Source organism: Bombyx mori, chromosome 23, assembly GCF_030269925.1.
Source record: "Bombyx mori chromosome 23, ASM3026992v2".
NCBI lineage: Eukaryota > Metazoa > Arthropoda > Insecta > Lepidoptera > Bombycidae > Bombyx > Bombyx mori.
In genome coordinates, this window is record NC_085129.1 from 18,155,933 (window position 1) to 18,175,892 (window position 19,960).

At 43.3% G+C, this 19,960-nt stretch overlaps 1 protein-coding gene across 6 annotated transcripts in view; it reads right to left on the minus strand.

The window, feature by feature from the left end:
• The window catches only part of LOC101741500 (TBC1 domain family member 4), a 61,511-nt gene that overhangs the window by 2,855 nt on the left and 38,696 nt on the right, over window positions 1–19,960 (minus strand). For all 6 annotated transcript variants that reach the window (XM_038019270.2, XM_038019276.2, XM_038019274.2 and 3 more), the window contains 19 exons: window positions 18,507–18,688; window positions 17,870–17,969; window positions 16,424–16,561; window positions 15,068–15,610; window positions 14,150–14,351; window positions 13,932–14,054; window positions 13,116–13,231; window positions 11,334–11,425; window positions 10,803–10,938; window positions 9,705–9,813; window positions 8,979–9,078; window positions 8,066–8,181; window positions 7,248–7,385; window positions 5,891–6,049; window positions 4,812–4,976; window positions 3,919–4,070; window positions 2,772–2,870; window positions 1,935–2,088; window positions 408–577 (listed from right to left, as the gene is read on the minus strand). In XM_038019270.2, coding sequence (XP_037875198.1) covers window positions 408–577; window positions 1,935–2,088; window positions 2,772–2,870; window positions 3,919–4,070; window positions 4,812–4,976; window positions 5,891–6,049; window positions 7,248–7,385; window positions 8,066–8,181; window positions 8,979–9,078; window positions 9,705–9,813; window positions 10,803–10,938; window positions 11,334–11,425; window positions 13,116–13,231; window positions 13,932–14,054; window positions 14,150–14,351; window positions 15,068–15,610; window positions 16,424–16,561; window positions 17,870–17,969; window positions 18,507–18,688 — 2,994 coding nt within the window. The remainder of the gene's footprint in view (window positions 1–407; window positions 578–1,934; window positions 2,089–2,771; window positions 2,871–3,918; window positions 4,071–4,811; window positions 4,977–5,890; window positions 6,050–7,247; window positions 7,386–8,065; window positions 8,182–8,978; window positions 9,079–9,704; window positions 9,814–10,802; window positions 10,939–11,333; window positions 11,426–13,115; window positions 13,232–13,931; window positions 14,055–14,149; window positions 14,352–15,067; window positions 15,611–16,423; window positions 16,562–17,869; window positions 17,970–18,506; window positions 18,689–19,960) is intronic.

A 19,960-nucleotide genomic window follows, 5' to 3' on the forward strand; every position in this document is an offset into this window, starting at 1 on the left:
TGCTCCTGTAGATGGCAGTAACATATTATCTATCCTATATTTTATTATAATGAGGCATTTTGTAAAAAAAATTTGAAATTGATAAAATTTAATCAATTTGTCTATAACAAATAAAGACTTGTATCATTTATTTTAATTTTTATTTTCTATGTTTAATTATACAATAATTAAGTGCCTTAATTTTAACAACATATAAGTTTAGGGGCACCCGCTACAAGATGTCGCAAGTTTCCATACAAAAAATATTTGTCTTAAAGTAGTACAGTTTTTTTCTATTTATACCCTCAGTGAAAGTTCAGTCAAACAAGTACTCGTTACAAGAGGTCATTGATCTGATTTTTAGACGTGTTACATTGCGTGCATCAAAATCATATAAATATATTATTAAGTTTTATTTAAAGGCATACCTTTTTCATTACTTTCTCGTACATCGGTTTGTCTATGTCCGGTAATTTATGTTTCAAATACTCGGCGGCCTCTTCGCAACTCTGACACAACATCAAACCGACTTTATGAACCGAGAGGAGAGAAAGAGACACAGCGAATACTATGTTTAGAGAGTCCAGGAATATCAGATCTGAAAGAAAGAGATGGAAAATTTTATAGTTTAGTATAGGACTAGAGGCTAGATGTAGGTCGGATCTGTGTCTGTTTGTGTACGAGAAGAGCTCGGGATCAGTACAGAGCTGCAGAGGACTGTGTCTATAGTAGTGTAGTATAGGACTAGAGGCTAGATGTAGGTCGGATCTGTATCTGTTTGTGTACGAGAAGATCTCGGGATCAGTACAGAGCTGCAGAGGACTGTGTCTATAGTAGTGTAGTATAGGACTAGAGGCTAGATGTAGGTCGGATCTGTATCTGTTTGTGTACGAGAAGAGCTCGGGATCAGTACAGAGCTGCAGAGGACTGTGTCTATAGTAGTGTAGTATAGGACTAGAGGCTAGATGTAGGTCGGATCTGTGTCTGTTTGTGTACGAGAAGAGCTCGGGATCAGTACAGAGCTGCAGAGGACTGTGTCTATAGTAGTGTAGTATAGGACTAGAGGCTAGATGTAGGTCGGATCTGTGTCTGTTTGTGTACGAGAAGAGCTCGGGATCAGTACAGAGCTGCAGAGGACTGTGTCTATAGTAGTGTAGTATAGGACTAGAGGCTAGATGTAGGTCGGATCTGTATCTGTTTGTGTACGAGAAGAGCTCGGGATCAGTACAGAGCTGCAGAGGACTGTGTCTATAGTAGTGTAGTATAGGACTAGAGGCTAGATGTAGGTCGGATCTGTGTCTGTTTGTGTACGAGAAGAGCTCGGGATCAGTACAGAGCTGCAGAGGACTGTGTCTATAGTAGTGTAGTATAGGACTAGAGGCTAGATGTAGGTCGGATCTGTATCTGTTTGTGTACGAGAAGAGCTCGGGATCAGTACAGAGCTGCAGAGGACTGTGTCTATAGTAGTGTAGTATAGGACTAGAGGCTAGATGTAGGTCGGATCTGTGTCTGTTTGTGTACGAGAAGAGCTCGGGATCAGTACAGAGCTGCAGAGGACTGTGTCTATAGTAGTGTAGTATAGGACTAGAGGCTAGATGTAGGTCGGATCTGTGTCTGTTTGTGTACGAGAAGAGCTCGGGATCAGTACAGAGCTGCAGAGGACTGTGTCTATAGTAGTGTAGTATAGGACTAGAGGCTAGATGTAGGTCGGATCTGTATCTGTTTGTGTACGAGAAGAGCTCGGGATCAGTACAGAGCTGCAGAGGACTGTGTCTATAGTAGTGTAGTATAGGACTAGAGGCTAGATGTAGGTCGGATCTGTGTCTGTTTGTGTACGAGAAGAGCTCGGGATCAGTACAGAGCTGCAGAGGACTGTGTCTATAGTAGTGTAGTATAGGACTAGAGGCTAGATGTAGGTCGGATCTGTGTCTGTTTGTGGTGTGGTTCATACTCACCAAAGACCCTAACGACCAGCCCAAGCGGGAACTGACTCGTGAACAGCGTCAACATCCACGGTGCCGCGTACAGCGCTGGCGAGATGTCCAGATCTTCTAACTTCGCGTGAAGTTCTGGTTCATGGTCTTTTAGAAGTCTAGACAGTTGGTATAACTATAATATGGATAGACAGAAATAAAAGATCCTGTGTTAAAAAAATATTTCGAATTAATTTGATTTTGCGGGTAGGCGATCCTCGGTTCTTATCCAATGGGTGTCATGATGCGAGTCAGTGATTCCCCGGATAATAGGTAACAGTGCGTAGTGCGGTCTTAATGCAATTGTGAGTCCGACCTCATGTCTGAAGGCAGGTGGCTGCGTTCACATTTTGATGTCCATGGGCTTCATCCTACGCAAAAAACAAAATAACTATTCTGTGTGCTCACTGCGCCCCGGCGCAGTTACAACTGCATACAGATTTGAGTTAACTTTTACGATATCGAGAACGTTCTGTCTCTTCATTTGTTAAACATTGACAAAAAAAATTATTGCTTAGATGGGTGGACGAGCTCACAGCCCACTTGGTGTTAAGAGGTTACCGGAGCCCATAGACATCTACAACGCAAATACCGCCACCCACCTTGAAATATAAGTTCTAAGGTCCCAGTATAGTTACAACGGCTGCCCCACCCTTCAAACCGAAACGCATTACTGCTTCACGGCAGAAATAGGCGGGGTGGTGGTACCTACCCGCGCGGACTCACAAGAGGTCCTACCACCAGTAAGTAAGCTCATGGGCATCAGCAACGTCAGGAACATGGTGGGGCCGCTGTCTGAGTAAAGTTTGTGTGTCTGACCTGTACTTGGAGTGCACTCATGTCGGGCAGGTATTGCAGTCTCAGTCCTCTCCTGAACATTAGATGTCTCAGCAGAACGAACGCCTCCGCCTCCTCCATCTGCGAGGGAGAGGGCGACGGAGCTTAGCGAAGTATGGTGCGGCGGTTGTAAATAGAGCGACTGCGAGTGTGAGCACTCGTGAGCACACTTCCAGTCGCGTCGACGAGGCTTATCGTGAACACACATCTAGCGGATACGCCAGTGAGCACTCGTGAACACAACCTTAGCGGCTGCGACTGTGAGCACTCGTGAGCACTCTTCTAGTCGCGGCGGCCGTAGGTTATCATGAACACATTTCTAGCGGTTGCGCCAGAGAGCACTTGTGAGCACACATCTGGCTGCCGCCGCCATAGGCACTCTTGAACATAAATTCTCGTTACATAAACTTGTAAATGTTTACGAACTAGTGACGATTAGCTAATAACTATTTTATTATATTACTAGCGACCTGCCCTCGCTTCGCTTCGGAAACATTAAACTTTATTATTGATAGCTGAGTCCCGCGATGTTACCCGCGGTTATTGTCGTACCGCGGGTGACCCCCGGGACGAAGCTAATCTAAAAAAAGTAAGTTACTCCTTATATCATCAGCTACCTATCAGTGAAAGTCTCGTCAAAATCGGTCCAACCGTTCCAGAGATTAGCCGGAGCAAACAGACAGACACAAAAATTGTAAAAAATCATATTTTGGTATATGTACCGTATACATATATATTCATATGCATGTAATAAAAAGCGGTTATTTCAATATTACAAACAGACAATTAATATGATTTTTTTTTAGTAGAATAAAATATTTTGTATATAAGAGCCATACGAGGCGTGTTACGAATTTAAGTGTAAGTTAATGTATGAACGATACAGTGCCTGCCGATAATTACTCCACTTCGCCCTTCGGGATGACTAATTCGGCTAATTTCGGTTTCGTGCATCGTTATCTCGGTTGCACGGGACATTAGCAGCCCTGTATTTATTAGTGGTTATTACGTCAGCATTGAGGATTATCGACGCATTTGAAAGAGGATCCGGATCTCCTTTGGTGTGCTCGTGCAACTATCTACCCTCAAATGTCGATGTGCAGTGATTAAGGTCGGGGACTGTACTCACGTGGAGCAGCAACACGCCGGCGACAAAGCTCAGACCCTGACAGTAGCCCACATCAGGATCGAGCAAGGAGTACGCCTTCAGAATGTTGTAGAGAGCCAGCTGGCCGGGACCGAGGGCTGATGCGAAATACGAGTGCTTGGGGAATGTGCGACCTGTTGCACAAGAAATAAGGTTGAATGTCGTTTTAATTGATGCAGCTCTTAGGACCGCTAGACCACGACGTCAAATCTTGTGGTGGTTTAGTGCGTTCACGTTTGTTATATCCAAGGACTATGATGACTACACATCTCCAGAGTACAAGAAGAGTTGGATGTGTAACTTAAATCACAGACATAAAACACTGAGTTCCTCACCGGATCTCCCAGGACCCTGAAACTGCGGTATTTTAAGACAAATATTTTTTTTGTATGGAAACTAGCGACATCTGGTAGCGGATGCCCCTAAACTTATATGTTGTTAAAGATAAAGCATTTAATTATTGTATAGCAAAACACAGAAAATTAAAAATAATAAACCATACAAGTCTTAATTTGTTATAAGACAAATTGATTAAATTTTATCAGTTTGTGGTTTCTGAAAATTTACTAAGCCCTTCACTAAAAATTAAATATAAGATAGGTAATATGTTACTGCCATCTACAGGAGCAATGAGAAACTAATCGAAGTGAAGCCATCTAGTGGCCGACGCCCGTAATTTTTTTTTATGAGTGCTTGAGTTGCTTTTCTATAACTAATTTATGTGTGTATTATCTCTGGGATCTCCTGTGGGTCGCGTTTCCGATCCGGTGTTAGATTCTGCGAAGCACTCCTCTTGCTGGAAGCTCGTATCATCTCTTAGACGGACTCTCGTGGACTGGCTAACTCGTTAAGGCTTAGACCGACTCGTCACTCACCTAAGTCAATTAAGATAGCGTGCTGGTGTTTCGTGAGACCCGACAGTAGAGTGGTGTAGGGAGTGTGGTAGAAGGGGCAGTGTCTGGTGTCCGGGGGCGGAGCCCTGAGGCAGGCCTGCTCCGCCAGGAAGTACCAGATGGCGCCGCGAGACACTCGGGGTACGCCTGCACAAATAAACGTTTTATTTATTTATTTGAGAAACGAACAGTACTATGGAACATGGTTTACTAATGGAATCAATAATATCTAAAAATATTAAATAATTCATGGTTTTAAGTAATAATTATTATTACAATATATAAATATTGAATTGAACAAAAATAAACTAAAAAGTCAGTGAATTACAACTATTAGCTATTTTTTTTTTTTTTTTTTTTTTTTTTTTTTTTTTTTTTTTTTTTTTTTTTTTTTTTTTTTTTTTATTGCCTTTGTAGGCAGACGGGCATACGGCCCACCTGATGGTGAGTGGTTACCGTCGCCCATGGACTTCAGCAATGCCAGGGGCAGAGCCAAGCCGCTGCCTACCAAAGCTGTTGTTCAAGTCACAGACAACTCTTTCGTTTGGCAGCATATAGGTTTACTATGGGCTAAATCCTATTGCCTATTGGCGAATTTAAAAACTATGGCATTCAGTTTTGGGATGTTATCAAATAAGAAATTTATTTTTTTGTAAAACAATGCCAGGGCGAAAGAATTGTTGATACATAAACTAAACAACGTGCAAAAATAAGGCATAGTTTTTCAAGTACAAATAGTTTTGACATAAAGTTGGCCCACTTTTGGGCATTGTCCTTTGGTAGCTGTCAGCAGGATTCGAACACCAGCATAGGCGCATCGCTCGATACGAACGCACCGGACGTCTTATCCTTGAGGCCGCGAGGACCTGACCAGGTTTTTTTTTATTGCTTATATGGGTGGACGAGCTCACATCCTGGTGTTAAGTGGTTACCGGAACCCGTAGACATCCACAACGTAAATGAGATATAAGTTTACCCACCTTGAGATATAAGTTCTAAGGTCTCAAGTATAGTTACAGCAGTTGGAGTAGGAGTAGGAGCGGTGGCAGTGGGAGGCGTACCCTGCATGACGGCCTGCGCGAGCATGTGTCTGTCGGCGGCGGCGGCGCGCTGCCCCCCGCCCAGCAGCAGGTCCCACGTGAGCGCGGCGCCGGGCTCGCACGCGCCCAGCTCGCTGTACTCCAGCTTCATCCGACGGACGGCAGACGACTCCTCGCTCTCTAAAACAATTTACTGTTTAATAATAAAAAAATGTGAGCCGTCACGGGCGCCTGGCAGATGTGAAAAATCGACATTATTTTGTAAAAGTAATATGCAGAAAAGAACAGATTGTGATAGGAACTAAATTTGTTATAATGATAAAATAAAATATTACGAAAAAATAATTTGTTTTCAAGTAAAACACAGGTTATGTGTACTGTAGTAAACAACACTGTATACACTACGGAGTATACACTATAGGTATCCGAGCTCAGTGTAGCGAGAGAGATAGAGTCAACGTCGGATCGAGTGGGAGAGAATCGCACAGTCGATTGCGCATCCAGCCACACCAGAAATCGGTTTTACGTGCGGCTATAGATGTTTCACATCAATAACCAGCGGTCGGAAAAAACGCAAGATAGAATATCTCGGCCACGTGCTCAGGAACGATAGATACATGCTGCTGCAGTTGATAATGATGGGCAAAGCGGACGGAAAGAGACGTGCTGGGCGAAGAAGTCATGGCTCCGAGATATCCGGGAATGGACCGGTATTGCCTCCGTCGAACAGCTGTTCCGGCTGGCTGCTGATAGAAATGAATACAGGAAGCTAACGGCCAACCTTCAGGATTGAAGAGGCATTAGAAGAAGAAAAAGGAGGTCGAAACGATGCGGAGGGGTAACCTAACCGGGAAAAAACGTCCGTAACGTAAGATTTTTATTATTTACGTACAGTCTTAGTATGATGGCTATACAGTGTCTAATGTATAGTCTACGTGATCACGGTTATTATTATTATTAATATTCATATAAATAGCTGTTTCTTTATATATTATTATTATTATATATTTTTTATAAATCATTGGAAATTAAATTAAAGATTGATAACTTTGTAAAGTAGTTTTTATTTATTTTTATCAATAAAAAAATCAATAGTAATTTTCTTTATACCTCGAATAGAACTTAAAATTAATGTTTTTATAATTTTTTTTATTATTTAATTATATAATTTTCGTTCCTATTCGGTGTTCCACGACACCACACATCTTTTATTTTTATTGCTTAGATGGGTGAACAAACTCACAGCCCACCTGATGTTAAGTGGTTACTGGAGTCCATAGACATCTACAACGCAAATGCTCCACCCACCCTGAGGTATAAGTTCTAAGGTCTCATAAATCTCATATAGTCTATAAGCCTGACCAACATCTTTACGTACCTTTTAATCTTTTGTTCTCTTTCTCCATCCTAACCAGCAGTATTGTCTGATCGATCGCCATCTCCCAGAGCCGCCTCAGCTCCTGACGGGACCGCTTGCGTTTCTCCTTGGAGCCACCTGATGACGTTGAGGCTTGACCTGGGAGCAACAAATCTACGTAATTCGTGAGCAGCAGTAGACGTCCAAAAATGGAGCCCGCAATGAATTCGGAACGTTTCGTGAACGCGCAATGTAATCGCAATTCGTGTTTCGTACGCGACCCATGACGCAGCGTGAGGTCCAAGTCTCAACTGTCTCAATCCCCATCGACTAGTGTAGCTCGGATGAGACGGGTCGAAGGGGCCGCAATGGACACGGCACAGCGTCGCCTACCCGCAAATAAAGCCCTATAGAATTGAATATGCAATTCCGTAAAGGGCTACATCGCATACTTTAACAAACAAATTTTTTTATGTCCGTAAATGTAATCTAAATGTTTCCCTGCATCTTTTATGTTCGAAAAAGTTACAACTCTGATACTAATTCTATTGTTCTCATGGTGAGTATAGAAATAGCTGCATTAAGCATATGACAATTACTGGTGGTAGGACGTTTTGTGAGTCCGCGCGGGTAGGTACCACCACCCTGCCTACTTCTGCCCTGAAGCAGTAATGCTTTTCGATTTGAAGGGTGGAGCAACCATTGTAACTATACTGAGACCTTAGAACTCATATTTCAAGGTGGGTGGCAGCATTTGCGTTGTAGATGTCTATGAAAAATAGGCCTTTAACCACCAAAATGTTTTGTCTCTTTCGCTCATATGACAATAACTGTATTACCGTCCTGTGCGTCGGTTCGCGTGATGGACTTCTCGTAGATCGCCTGTCGCCACGTGGAGTCCGGCCCGGGGGCTCCGTCCGCGGCCGCGGCGCGGGAGTCGCTTACTTTCATGAAACTGAAAGAGACGGTAATCATTGATTGGCATTGGTCGGGTTTCCATCCGGTGGTAGATTTTGCGAGGCACTGTTCTTGCTATGGCCAGAGTTAGCAACACTCCGGTTTGAGCCCCGTGAGCTCACCTACATGTTAGGGCGAAGCTGATATAGCCTCTCAAGGCTATCACCATAGGCAGAAAAAAAATAAGGCAGCAAAGTGTGTCAGGCTGAGCCCCGTGAGCTCACGTAATAATATGATATGATATGGTAGGGTATGATATGATATTTATCGACCCACTGAGAAGGTCCGGCGAGAAACTCAGTGGGCTGTGTCTGTGGGTTAATTCGCTCGTCGAGCCCTTCGTCGCAAGCGACGGGTTCGACGAGGACGGTGACCGTTGCTTGTGATACATAAAAGCACCGTTAGTAGATCGGGAGGATCCGAAATGACGTGTTTAGGGCAACGTCGACTGTTTACCATTCGGTCCGTAGAATCAGGAATGGCAATAGTAATGGTGGTGCTTCACTAACTGTATTGGGTAGACACTGACACAAAGGATGGATAACACAGTGAGTATTAATATGTACTGCCCGGTGGTCTCAAGATTGCCCAAGTATCTCCGAACGTGTTTTGAACAACAACAATGGATGATGGCCTAAGATCACAAGCGAAAGCGTTTTTGTCGAATCTTAAGGCGGTTGCCCAAGTAGTAGCGAATAAGCGAGTCGTCACGGCACCATTCCACTCTTTTTATATGTTCCATTGCTACCAGTCTAACAGGCACAAAATTATTTATATTCCTATACGAGCACTCACATGTCCATCATGGGGGAGGTGACGATATCCCCGTCCCCCTTCGCCCCCTCCGAGTCGCCCCTCTCCTCTGACGGCAGACTGGTCTTCGGGACGGGGTTCTCTGGAATGTCAACTCATTGACTCAAATGTCCCACATAAAACTGCCTTACGAAGTCATCGTGGATTAAAGGATAAGACGGCCGGTACGTTCGTATCGAGTGATGCGACCGTGGTTCGAAGCCCGCAGACGGGTACTAATTTTTCTATTCAAAATTTTTTTTTATTGCCCTTGTAGGCAGACGCGCATACGGCCCACCTGATGGTGAGTGGTTATCGTCGCCTATAGACTTCAGCAATGCCAGGGGCAGTGCCAAGCCGGGTACTCTCCACAAGCCTCGTTTGAAGAAGGACATGTCATAGCGCTCGGGAAACACCGTTGAGGGGAGCTCATTCCAAAGCCGGATGGTACGTACTTATTTAATCTATGCTCAAGAATGAGTTTATAGAAAGGAAACCCGTAAAATCCAGGAGAAAGGTATTAGAGGAGGCCACGATCCTCAGTATTGAGGATTATCAAGGCAAGGAGGAGGAGAATTGCTGTACAAATCAAGCCTACGCTTCAAATCTCAAAACCGGTTTTAGTATACACGTTGTGATCTCCATGAACTTCCGTAACCACTTTATTATTACTTACGATATTATTTTTTTTACCTGTAAATATCGGTCAGGTTCGAAGGTTCAACTCACCGTCATCCTGGCTCGTGGTGCGAGAGAGCGACTTGCCGTGCTCCTGTGTCGGCGTGTCCGGCGCGTCGGTCGGAGTCTGTGCGAGCGGGGTGGGCGCCGGAGATGTATCCTGGCAACGTCAGAGCAGTGGTACTCTTAATTTTTTTATTGCTTGGATGTGGAATGAGAGGACCACCTGGTTAAGTGGTTACCGGAGCCCATACACGTCTACAGCGTAAATGCCGCCACCCACCTTGAGATATCAGTTCTAAGGTCTCAGTATAGTTACACAACTGCCCCGCCCTTCAAACTGAAATGGATTACTGCTTCACGGCAGAAAAAGGCGGTGTGGTGATAGCTACCCGTGCGGACTTACAAAATGTCCTACCACCAGTACTTTTGAGGCATGAGACGCTTTGGAACTAAGACCTTTGTGAACACATGAGGCGGCTCAAGTATCTGCCTATAGCAGCAGAGTTCATCCACAGTGCATCTCTAACAACCTGCCACGTCCGGCTTTGGAATGAGCTCGCCTCCACGCTGTTTCTCGTGCGCTATGACCTTAGTTTGCGGAGAGTACTAAACGGTAGATAGCGGCTTGGCTGTGCCAGCATCGGTCAAGTCTATTAGCGACGGTAACCACCACCCGGTGGGCTGCAAGTTCGTCTGCCCCTGAGTCTAAAACTCATAAACCGCGTCCAGTGTCAATGAGACTTCGACCTTGGACGAGCGATATACGGTTACGCTCTGATGTTTAGGAGGTAACGACAGAGATCTCCAACCCAGCGGGGAGAATTGCTCCATAGACCGATGTCCCGAATATTTACCGTTCGGAGCTTTGTATATGCTTGAGGCTCGCGGAGAGTACTTTATGGTAGGCAGCGGCTTGGCTCTACCACTGGCATTGTTGACGTCCATGAGCGACGGTGACCACTTATCATCAGGTGGGTCTTATGCTCGTCTGCCTACAAAGGCAATAAAAAAAATATGCGAACTTATCTTGAGAATGTCGTTAGCGAGCTACAAGCATCTGTCAGATATTTAATGTGCTATGATTGAGCTATCAGCTACAACGTCAATGGGTGGTATATGAATCCAATACTGCAGACAAGGAACTACCTTTTTGACTTGAGCAACGAGTCCTTCGTCTCTGCTGGCCTTCCTCTTCAGGAGATGATCGAAGCCGCTCGACAAAGACCTCTTGGCCTTCATGAATATGGTGCTGCCGCCAAGGTATTGATTCAGGAACTCAGATCTGAAAATTCCGGTCCCACTCTAAATTCTGGAAGTCACCGACCCAAGTCTATCCGGTTGCGCATCAGATCTGACGGGTAGTCAGATAGAGGATCCTGAATAATTTCTGCATCAGCTGTTAATCCAGCACAGTACCTTCGTTATACCTATTTCTGCTACCAAGCATTCGATAATTCCAATTCGAAAGTCTTATAATACTATTAGAGCTTCAATCGGATGTATTTATACTGCGGCAACAGTGCTGTCCACTTACACAAACACATGCTAATAAAAATTAAAATGAAACATACTGTATCTTTTCTTTGTTTTATTCGCAGGAAAATGATAAATTTATTTTTGTCACCTAACTTGTATGTTAATTTTGCTGGTATTATTTTCCTTTTTATAAGTACGTACCTGTTTTCGGCAGTGTCGTGGACGTGCCTTTGCTGCTTGGCCTCGCAGTGGGCTCGGAGGAGCATCATCAAGAACGAATTGTGTTCGCTGGTCTAAATCATCAAAAAATTGCATTAACGTTTCAGCTTCATATAATTCAACTATTGCAACCTATCAATCTAGATGATGGGTGCACGTGCTAAGTGATAAGTGCTGTATGAGGCGGCCTGAGATGGTAACGTCACTACCGTTTTACCATCACCCTATCAGTACCAGAGCTCATATCTGTAACGTTCCTTCGAGTATCAACTGCATAGTAAAATATTTCCATCTTTCAAACCACAAGATTCCTTCGCGGTAGAAGTAGCTAGAATAGTGGTAGCTACCCGAGAGCGTTCACAGCATACCGGTGTTTATATTGTGGTAAAATTAAATTAAGTAGTGTTCGGTACAGCGATCGAAATTAGCGACCGTAAGCACTAATGCTTAAAATTAAGATTCCTATTACATTGTTGTCTAGCAATTTTATTTGGTCCGTGCTGGAGTCATGGTCCAGACGGCTGGCCGATCCTTCGGCTGGTCGTAGGACCGTCGAGGCGATTGGCCCGGTTCTTGTGAACTGGGTGAAGCGTGACAGAGGACGCCTCACTTTCCGGCTCACGCAGGTGCTCACTGGGCATGGTTGCTTCGGTGAGTTCCTGCACCGGATCACAGCCGAGCCGACGGCAGAGTGCCACCATTGTGGTTGCGACTTGGACACGGCGGAGCACACGCTCGTCGCCTGCCCCGCATGGGAGGGGTGGCGCCGTGTCCTCGTCGCAAAAATAGGAAACGACTTGTCGTTGCCGAGTGTTGTGGCATCGATGCTCGGTGACGACGAGTCGAGGAAGGCGATGCTTGACTTCTGCGAGTGCACCATCTCGCAGAAGGAGGCGGCGGGGCGCGTGAGAGACGCACAGGCCCGCCGCCGTCGAGCGGGGGCCAGGGAGGCGGATATCGCCCAAGCCCTGGCCCTCTAAGTGTTTCGGGTCCCCTCACATGTCGGCCTGGGGACCGGCGAAGGGGGCCTAAGAAGACGACGTGCAAGCTGCTCTGCACGCGTTTTATGCATGAGCATCCGGGTGATGGAAGGCCGGCTATCCTCAACCCACGCTGGTTCTGACCCAGCGGGGTATTCCGTAGGATAGACCATTCTAACCGGCGCCATCTAGGCGGGCTTCGGATAGCCTGCCGACCGAGAGGGCTGGTGGTCGTGGCGCCGACGACCGCCAGTCCGGCGTCCCGAGGGGGAGGGTGATAGGAGAGATGTGCTCCGCACTAAACGCTTCACTTTCCCCCCTTTGCCTTTTCATGAGTTTTGTCTCATGCGAGGTTTGGACGTTGGTTGTTGAGAGACAGGAGGTTTTAGCCGGTTCGACTCCGATATGCCCCGCCCTCCATCCTCAGTGAAGGGCGGAAGTCCGGCGATTTCCTCCTGACAAAAAAAAAAAAAAGCAATTTTATTTCGTTATTTTGAGGAAAAAATCTATTAAATACTTGTTTTGTTTTTTATTAATACGTAAATATATTTGTGTGTACGTTAAAAATTCAATAATTTAACGAACTTTTCTTATTTGTAAAAATACCGAATAAATGAAAAAAAATTATCGGGACAATTTTGTAAAAAATATTAATATCATTAGCGTGCTTTAAAACTATTACCGAAGATCATAAACAGGTAACACGGATGAAAAATTTGTGCCCTCAATGTATATGGAACGGCACAAATTTTAAATTCAAGTGACATTTTAACAGCTCGCTTACCTCATAGATCAAATTGGTTCCACCCTGGTACTTGGTGATGATGAGATCCTGTTCGTCTTCAGGTAACTGTTCTATCCTACGCAGTATAAAGGCGTGGGTTCTTTTCTCCGTCATACCTTTAGACCAAGACCGTGAAATAAAAATTTAAACAAATAGAAAACAGACTTCAATTATGATGATAATATCAATAATGCGGTCGAAGACAATTCAATGTGCATCATTAAGGATCATATTCATATCGACGCTTGAAAGGCAAACGTGACTAAAGGACAATGCGTGAACTTTACAGTAGACTAATTTGAAATTGAAATACCTGAAAACCAAATTTATTTTAACGAATCTAGCTGTAATAGAATCTAGCTAGTAGCTGTCGGATTGAAACGATTTTAATAGACCTAGAAATATATTTTTTTTCGCATCGAATATGGTTATTGCCTATCATTAATGTACAAAGCAGTTATTGTCGCTTAGTCATGTTTGCCTTTCAAGCGTCGATATATAATTTTTTTATTGCTTAGATGGGTGGACGAGCTCACAGCCAACCTGGTGTTAAGTGGTTACCGGAGCCCATAGACATCTACAACATAAATGCCGCCACCTTAAGATATGTGTTCTAAGGTCTCAAGTATAGTTACAACGGCTGCCCCACCCTTAAAACCGAAACGAATTACAACTTCACGGCAGAAATAGATAGGGTGGTGGTACCTACCCGCGCGGACTCACAAGACGTCCTACCACCGGTAAAACACATAACTTCAGTGCGCCACATAGGGCAACCGTGATCTACATGTCAGTCAATGTGTTAATAACACCTACCCTCAATATCGTGACACAGCCGGTGGTACCACAGCATTGGACAATGCTCGCAAGTCATGTTCGGCGACTTATCCCGGGATTTCTTCAACAGGTCCGCATGTGCCACAAACGCTTGTCGGATGGCTGCAAACGAATTAAGCAGGGTAGTTTTTGTATTGAAATCGGGCAACACTGAACCGACGTTGAGTGTTGCCAGGGTTGTCACTGTCGACACCTACCGTTCACCACTTCGCCAGCAACCGAGTCGCTCTCGCATTTGAAGACATAGCAGGCGTACGTTTCGTTCGTTTCTCTGCAAACGAATCCGAAATGGTCCTTATTGTTCTGGCCTAAGACGCAACTGGCGACGTCCTTGAACGCCCTGTGCAGCAATATCTGCTTTCTGTCCGGACTTATAAGGCGCAATTCTGAACGGCCGACCTAGATAAATCAAAACACAGTGTGCTAAAGTCAAATTGCCTATTTTTACCATGAAGCAGTAATGCATTTCGGATTTAAGGGTGGGGCAGCCGTTGTAACTATACTTGAGACCTTAGAACCTATATCTCAAGGTGGGTGGCGCATTTACGTTGTAGATGTCCATGGGCTCCAGTAACCACCTAACACCAGGTGGGCTGTGAGCTCGTTCATCTATATAAGCAATAAAAAAAATTGCTTGTCTCTCGAAGTTCAATTTTAAATTGAAACTAGCTGACCCGGCAAACGTTTGCCATATAAATTAATTCTAGGAAATGTAAATAACCTAGATACGAATGCAGCACCATCTGCCGGGCTGATTTGTGAATCTAACCCATCCAGGGCGCCACCCAAATGCGTACAAAAAAAAAACATTCAAACTGGTCCAGCCGTTAAGGAGGAGTTCAGTGACATACAGACGTACAGTAGAATTATATATTATAATACGAGAAGAGATCAAAAAGTAGTGGAACGACATACACCTTGGTAAGAACCAAGATATAACTTTTTTTTGAAAGGGAAGGCCTTGGAATAGCTCTGTACTCGGTGTGTAGAGAAACTCTGAAACTAAGTAGAAAAATAAATTATTAAGTTATCAATAGTCATTATATTCTATCTCATTCTCACTACTTTTTGATTCCTCCTAGTATAAAGATAATTATAAAAAAATTATTAATTACCTGAAATAGCATCGTGCGATTCTGTTCACAGATCAACTGCGCTAGAGGCGTTTTACTGTTAATTGTGCCTATCGAAGCCGATCTGTCTCTTAAGAACGGCCTATTCTCGGGCAGACTCTTAGCGCCTTCACTCCCGAAAGCCGGCTTCCTTTTAATCTCGTCGAAATTGAAATTTCTTTCTCTTTTCGTTTCACCGTCTCCGTCTTCTGGAGCTCTTGTTGCTTCTTTACTAATGCCTACTTCGATCTTCTCTTCGTCTTCTTTTACGGTGCCAAGATTGTTCTTCGGTAGATTCAAAACTAGATCGGCGCTCTTCTTTACAATTTCGATTCTCTCTTTCGTGAACTGATCGAATTCTGCTTCGATTTGTGTCGAGTCTTTTCGTTTTTCCGTTATAGTTTCTACGCTGCTCCATCTATGCGATTTCTGGGGCTCTAAGGGCGTTGTGCTCGGCGAAGCGAACCTATTGCTTAAGTCGTTTGTCTTTTGCGATTTCTTATCGTCCGACAGATTGTCGGTTGAATCATTACTGTCTATTGAGGTCTGAAATATTTTCCATATAAAACCTAAGTATTTAAGTTAAATATATAAGTATATATGAAAGGTTATTTAATTAAAGCGACATTGTAGCAAACTTTACAGGAGAACCATTTCAAGTTTAAAATTTGGGAAAAAAATTATCATGACAAAAAACAACTTCTTCAGCTATTTGAATGGAGTAAACTTAATTGAAGTTCAATTAAAAACATCGAACTGTTTTGTTTTTTTTTGATGGGTGAACGAGCTCATAGCCCAACTGGTGTTAAGTGGTTACTGGAGCCCATAGACATCTACAATGTAAATGCGCCACCCACCTTGAGATATAAGTTCTAAGGTCTCAAGTCAGTAAATAACAACGGCTGCCCCAGCCTTCAAACCGAAACGCATTACTGCTTCATGGCACTGAGTTCTATCTACCAATAAATATAAATATAAATACTCCTGTGAGTTTAGTGCGATCATTTTAACGTTCTCGATACCGTACAAGTTAACTCAAATTTGTTTAGAGTTGGCACGTTTGCCTACGTTTGCCGATAAGGGCGCTGATCCAACTCCATACAAATCTGAGTTAACTTTTACGCTATCGAGAACGTTAAAAAACTCGCACTAAGTACACTGCACATAAGCCTCGCCCAAACCACGTCAGAACGATCAGTTCTGCGCTGAATCCAACGAATTCTCGAGGCCTTCAACAGTTCATCATTCCACCGCGAGGGATCCTACCCACGGTACGTCTTCCGGTACGCGGTCGCCATCCGAGATCTTTTGGCTATATCCTGAAAATCTCTCCATTAATAAACTCTGAAACAGACTCACCGTGGTTGAAGATAACAGACTGTGTCTCCTTCTCAGAGCTTTCTCCGCATCGTGCAAAGCGAATTTGTGTAAAGCATCATCTATTAGTGTTTCTGGTACCTTCCTCTGCGATATCCGAACTTTGCCGATATACAAGACCTGCAAATGGAATAATGCGATAAGCCCTCATCTAAGGAATTACAATGTTTTCACCGTCACGCTAATCTGTTATTGGGAAATCTATACTAGTAGGTATATAAATCTACAGTGGTTTTTACGAATGTTCCGTTATAACTACTGAACCATGCATCCTATTGACTTAAAACTTGGTATCCATGTAGAAAATACATGTACTTAATGGATAGGCTAATATAATAATATAATATAATATTATAGGACTCCCTAATAATAATGACAATAAAAAATAATGTTAATTTTAAATGCCCAGCGAAGCAGGTGAACTAGTAGGTGAGCTCGCGGGGCTCAAACCTGACGTCGCTGCTAACACTAACCCTAGCAAGAGCAGTGCTTCGCTGAATCTACCACCGGATCGGAAAAGCGACCCACTGAGAAGATCCGGCGAGGAACTCAGTGGGCTGTGTCTATGGGTTAATTTACCCGCCGAGCCCTTCGTCGCAAGCGACGGGTTGGACGAAAACGATGACCGGTAGATATTCCGACAATTTTAATAACTCCTTTCGTTGTATATAAAAATATAAAAATGGCGTCATATATTTTTGTTCTTTTTAATTGCTAAGATAAGTGTGTGGCCTACGTCGCGACACAGTCATGCGTGCTTCTTCGTCATCGTGTCTTGGACTAGATGGCAGCATTCCCGCTGCAGTATCTACCTTCGGTAACCCCTTCACACGAGATAGACCATGGACCAGTACGTCCTATGCAGTAAATAACAATCCGGTGATAGCGACGTGCTGTATCACGGTGTTCCGATTCTAGCCATATCGTATATACGTAATTCAGGGACTAAATGTGGTTATACCTTCCTTTTGCGCATACGAGTATTTCCAGGAAGAGTAACAAATTATTCATACAGATACCAGACGTGTGGACTAGCGTTCTCACATGTTAAATGGCCGGTGTTAAGTGACACTCAGCTTCTTAGTAAACACTGTCGCATTAAAACATGAAATATGACGTCGAAGTTTCCTTTTGATTGTTTGGCTTTGTGAACGAGCCCACAGCCCACTTGGTGTTATATGATAACGAGAGCCCACAGACATCAACAACGAAAATCCTTGAGACATGATTTCTAAGGTATCGATTTCAAACCGAAACGCATTGCTGCTTAACGACAGAAATAGCTAGGATGGCGGTACCTACCCGAGCTAACACCTATGCGGGTTTAGATTATAAAACGGCTATAGCACCTTTCAAATCCTGATGGTTCCTACTTCTACTAGCTGATAATACAACCTACCACATGTAAATGTTTGTTGACCGACTCACCTCAAAGAAATGAGAGTTTGAAGGCGAGAGATCAGCGCTGAGCGAAGCCAAGACCGGTACGTGACTGGTACTCTTCACAGTCGTGGGAGATTCACCGGTCCTTAAATTATTATATTATATATTACAAATTAGTTTATTGCCGATTTTAGTCTACGATCCGGCTGCAGGATTAGTGCGCTCATCGGTTTTTTGCTAAAATCCAATTTTTTATTTATATTACCGAGTTATCTACCAAGTTGCCTATCAAAATTTGGTCACTGCAGCCGGATCTCGTACTATTTGTTCGAACAGTACTTCACTCTGCTGCCGCGCTCTTCAAACCGAAACGCATTACTGCTTCACGGCAGAAATAGGCAAGGTGATGGTACCTACCCGTGCGGACTCACAAGACGTCCTACCACTGGTAATTACGCAAATTTTAATTTGCGGGTTTGATTTTTATTATATGATCTTATTCCTTCTCCGCGGATGTCAATCGTGAACAATTGATAGGTACGTATTTCATTAGAAAAATTAGTACCCGTCTGCGGGATCCAAACACCGGTGTATCGCTAGATACGAATGCACCGGACATCTTATCCTTTAGGCCCCGACGACTTCATTTCAGACTAAGCTCAAGAAACAACGCCATACTCACAGATTACTGTTACAGTTTCCGGTTAACGCCAGAGGCGGGGTCCAAGGTAAGTGCTCCGAATTGTTCTGCTGAAGGAAGCCCACGTTCTTGGTCACCACGCCGCTGGCCAGATATCCCGTCGAGCCCTTAGGGCTGGGCGCGCCCGGTGACGGGTCGCGCATCTGGCTGAAGAGATCAGTTACCTGTGGACGATAACTGGTCTGTAAGGCCCGTTGCCAACGACCACATCCTAGTGCCAGACGCGTGGGGCTAAACTAAACGCTGTATTGACGATAGATTATATTTATTAATTTATTTACAAACAGAAAAGCATAGAAACAGCAGTAGAAATTAAGAATAGACGGTACAGATTACCTCGTTTGCAACAATTTTGCGAATAGCTAAAAGTGAGAGGTGTGAGAATATTAATCTAAGTTACCGTAAAGGAAGAATGAAATGTTACAATTATTTACAGATAAAAAATCTTATTACTTCGGACAAACAGTGATTGAATTATCGCTGTCAATAATGATATTCACATTTTTAAATTAAAACACCTTTAAAAAAATATTGGTACATATTTAGAGTCAGATATTAATGTGTAATGTTTTAAGTTACTAACATAGATTATGAGTCATACTAACAAAATGTATGGTTTTTACTGAAATAAAGGTTTATTATTATTATTATTAGTATCATTAGTAGTAACATCACGCTAAGACCAATACAAGCGGAGCACCAATGCAGAATGTTTCAAAATCGTTTTTTTTCTTTCTTTTTGGATTGATAGCCTCCTCTTTTAAAGTCGGTTAAAAAGCGTGATTTTGGTACCTTAAATAGCTCCTTAACATTCTATTATTCAAAAATATTTTCACTTTCTACGTAAATGAAGAGGCGGGTAAAGTTTAGCGTTATGCCAAAGTAACTATTCCACGCGGACGAAGTCGCGGGCAAAAGCTAGTTTATTTATAATCTTATTAATTACACAATATTTTTTTAAAGGATATTAAAAGTACAATTTTTAAAAAAGACCATGTAAAAATAGATTGCCACTGATGGCAGTGTTTACGACACAAGTCACCAGTGTAGTTAAGACTCCAGAGTGCGAAACCTCCTCACAATGCGCGCAGTATCTTTTTATTATTCTTATTATACACTACTACATTTATTTAAAATCTTATTAATAAAACAATATTGTTTATTATCTTATTATTAAATACTTATAACGTGGTTTTGTTGTCGGCTGTGTTTCATACGATCCCCGATCGCGTGCAACGCGGCACGTGCATAACGATTGGTAACAAATCCATCAATTTGTTACGGCAAACAAAACAATCAAGAGCATCCGACGTCATCTTATGTGTTCGATCAATTCGTCGTAAACATTGTAAACGATGTTTCGCACTAAGCGATGGAGTATTTATATTTGCAAATCGCGTTTTTTTTACGATTAAAAATACATCCAGGGCTGAAAG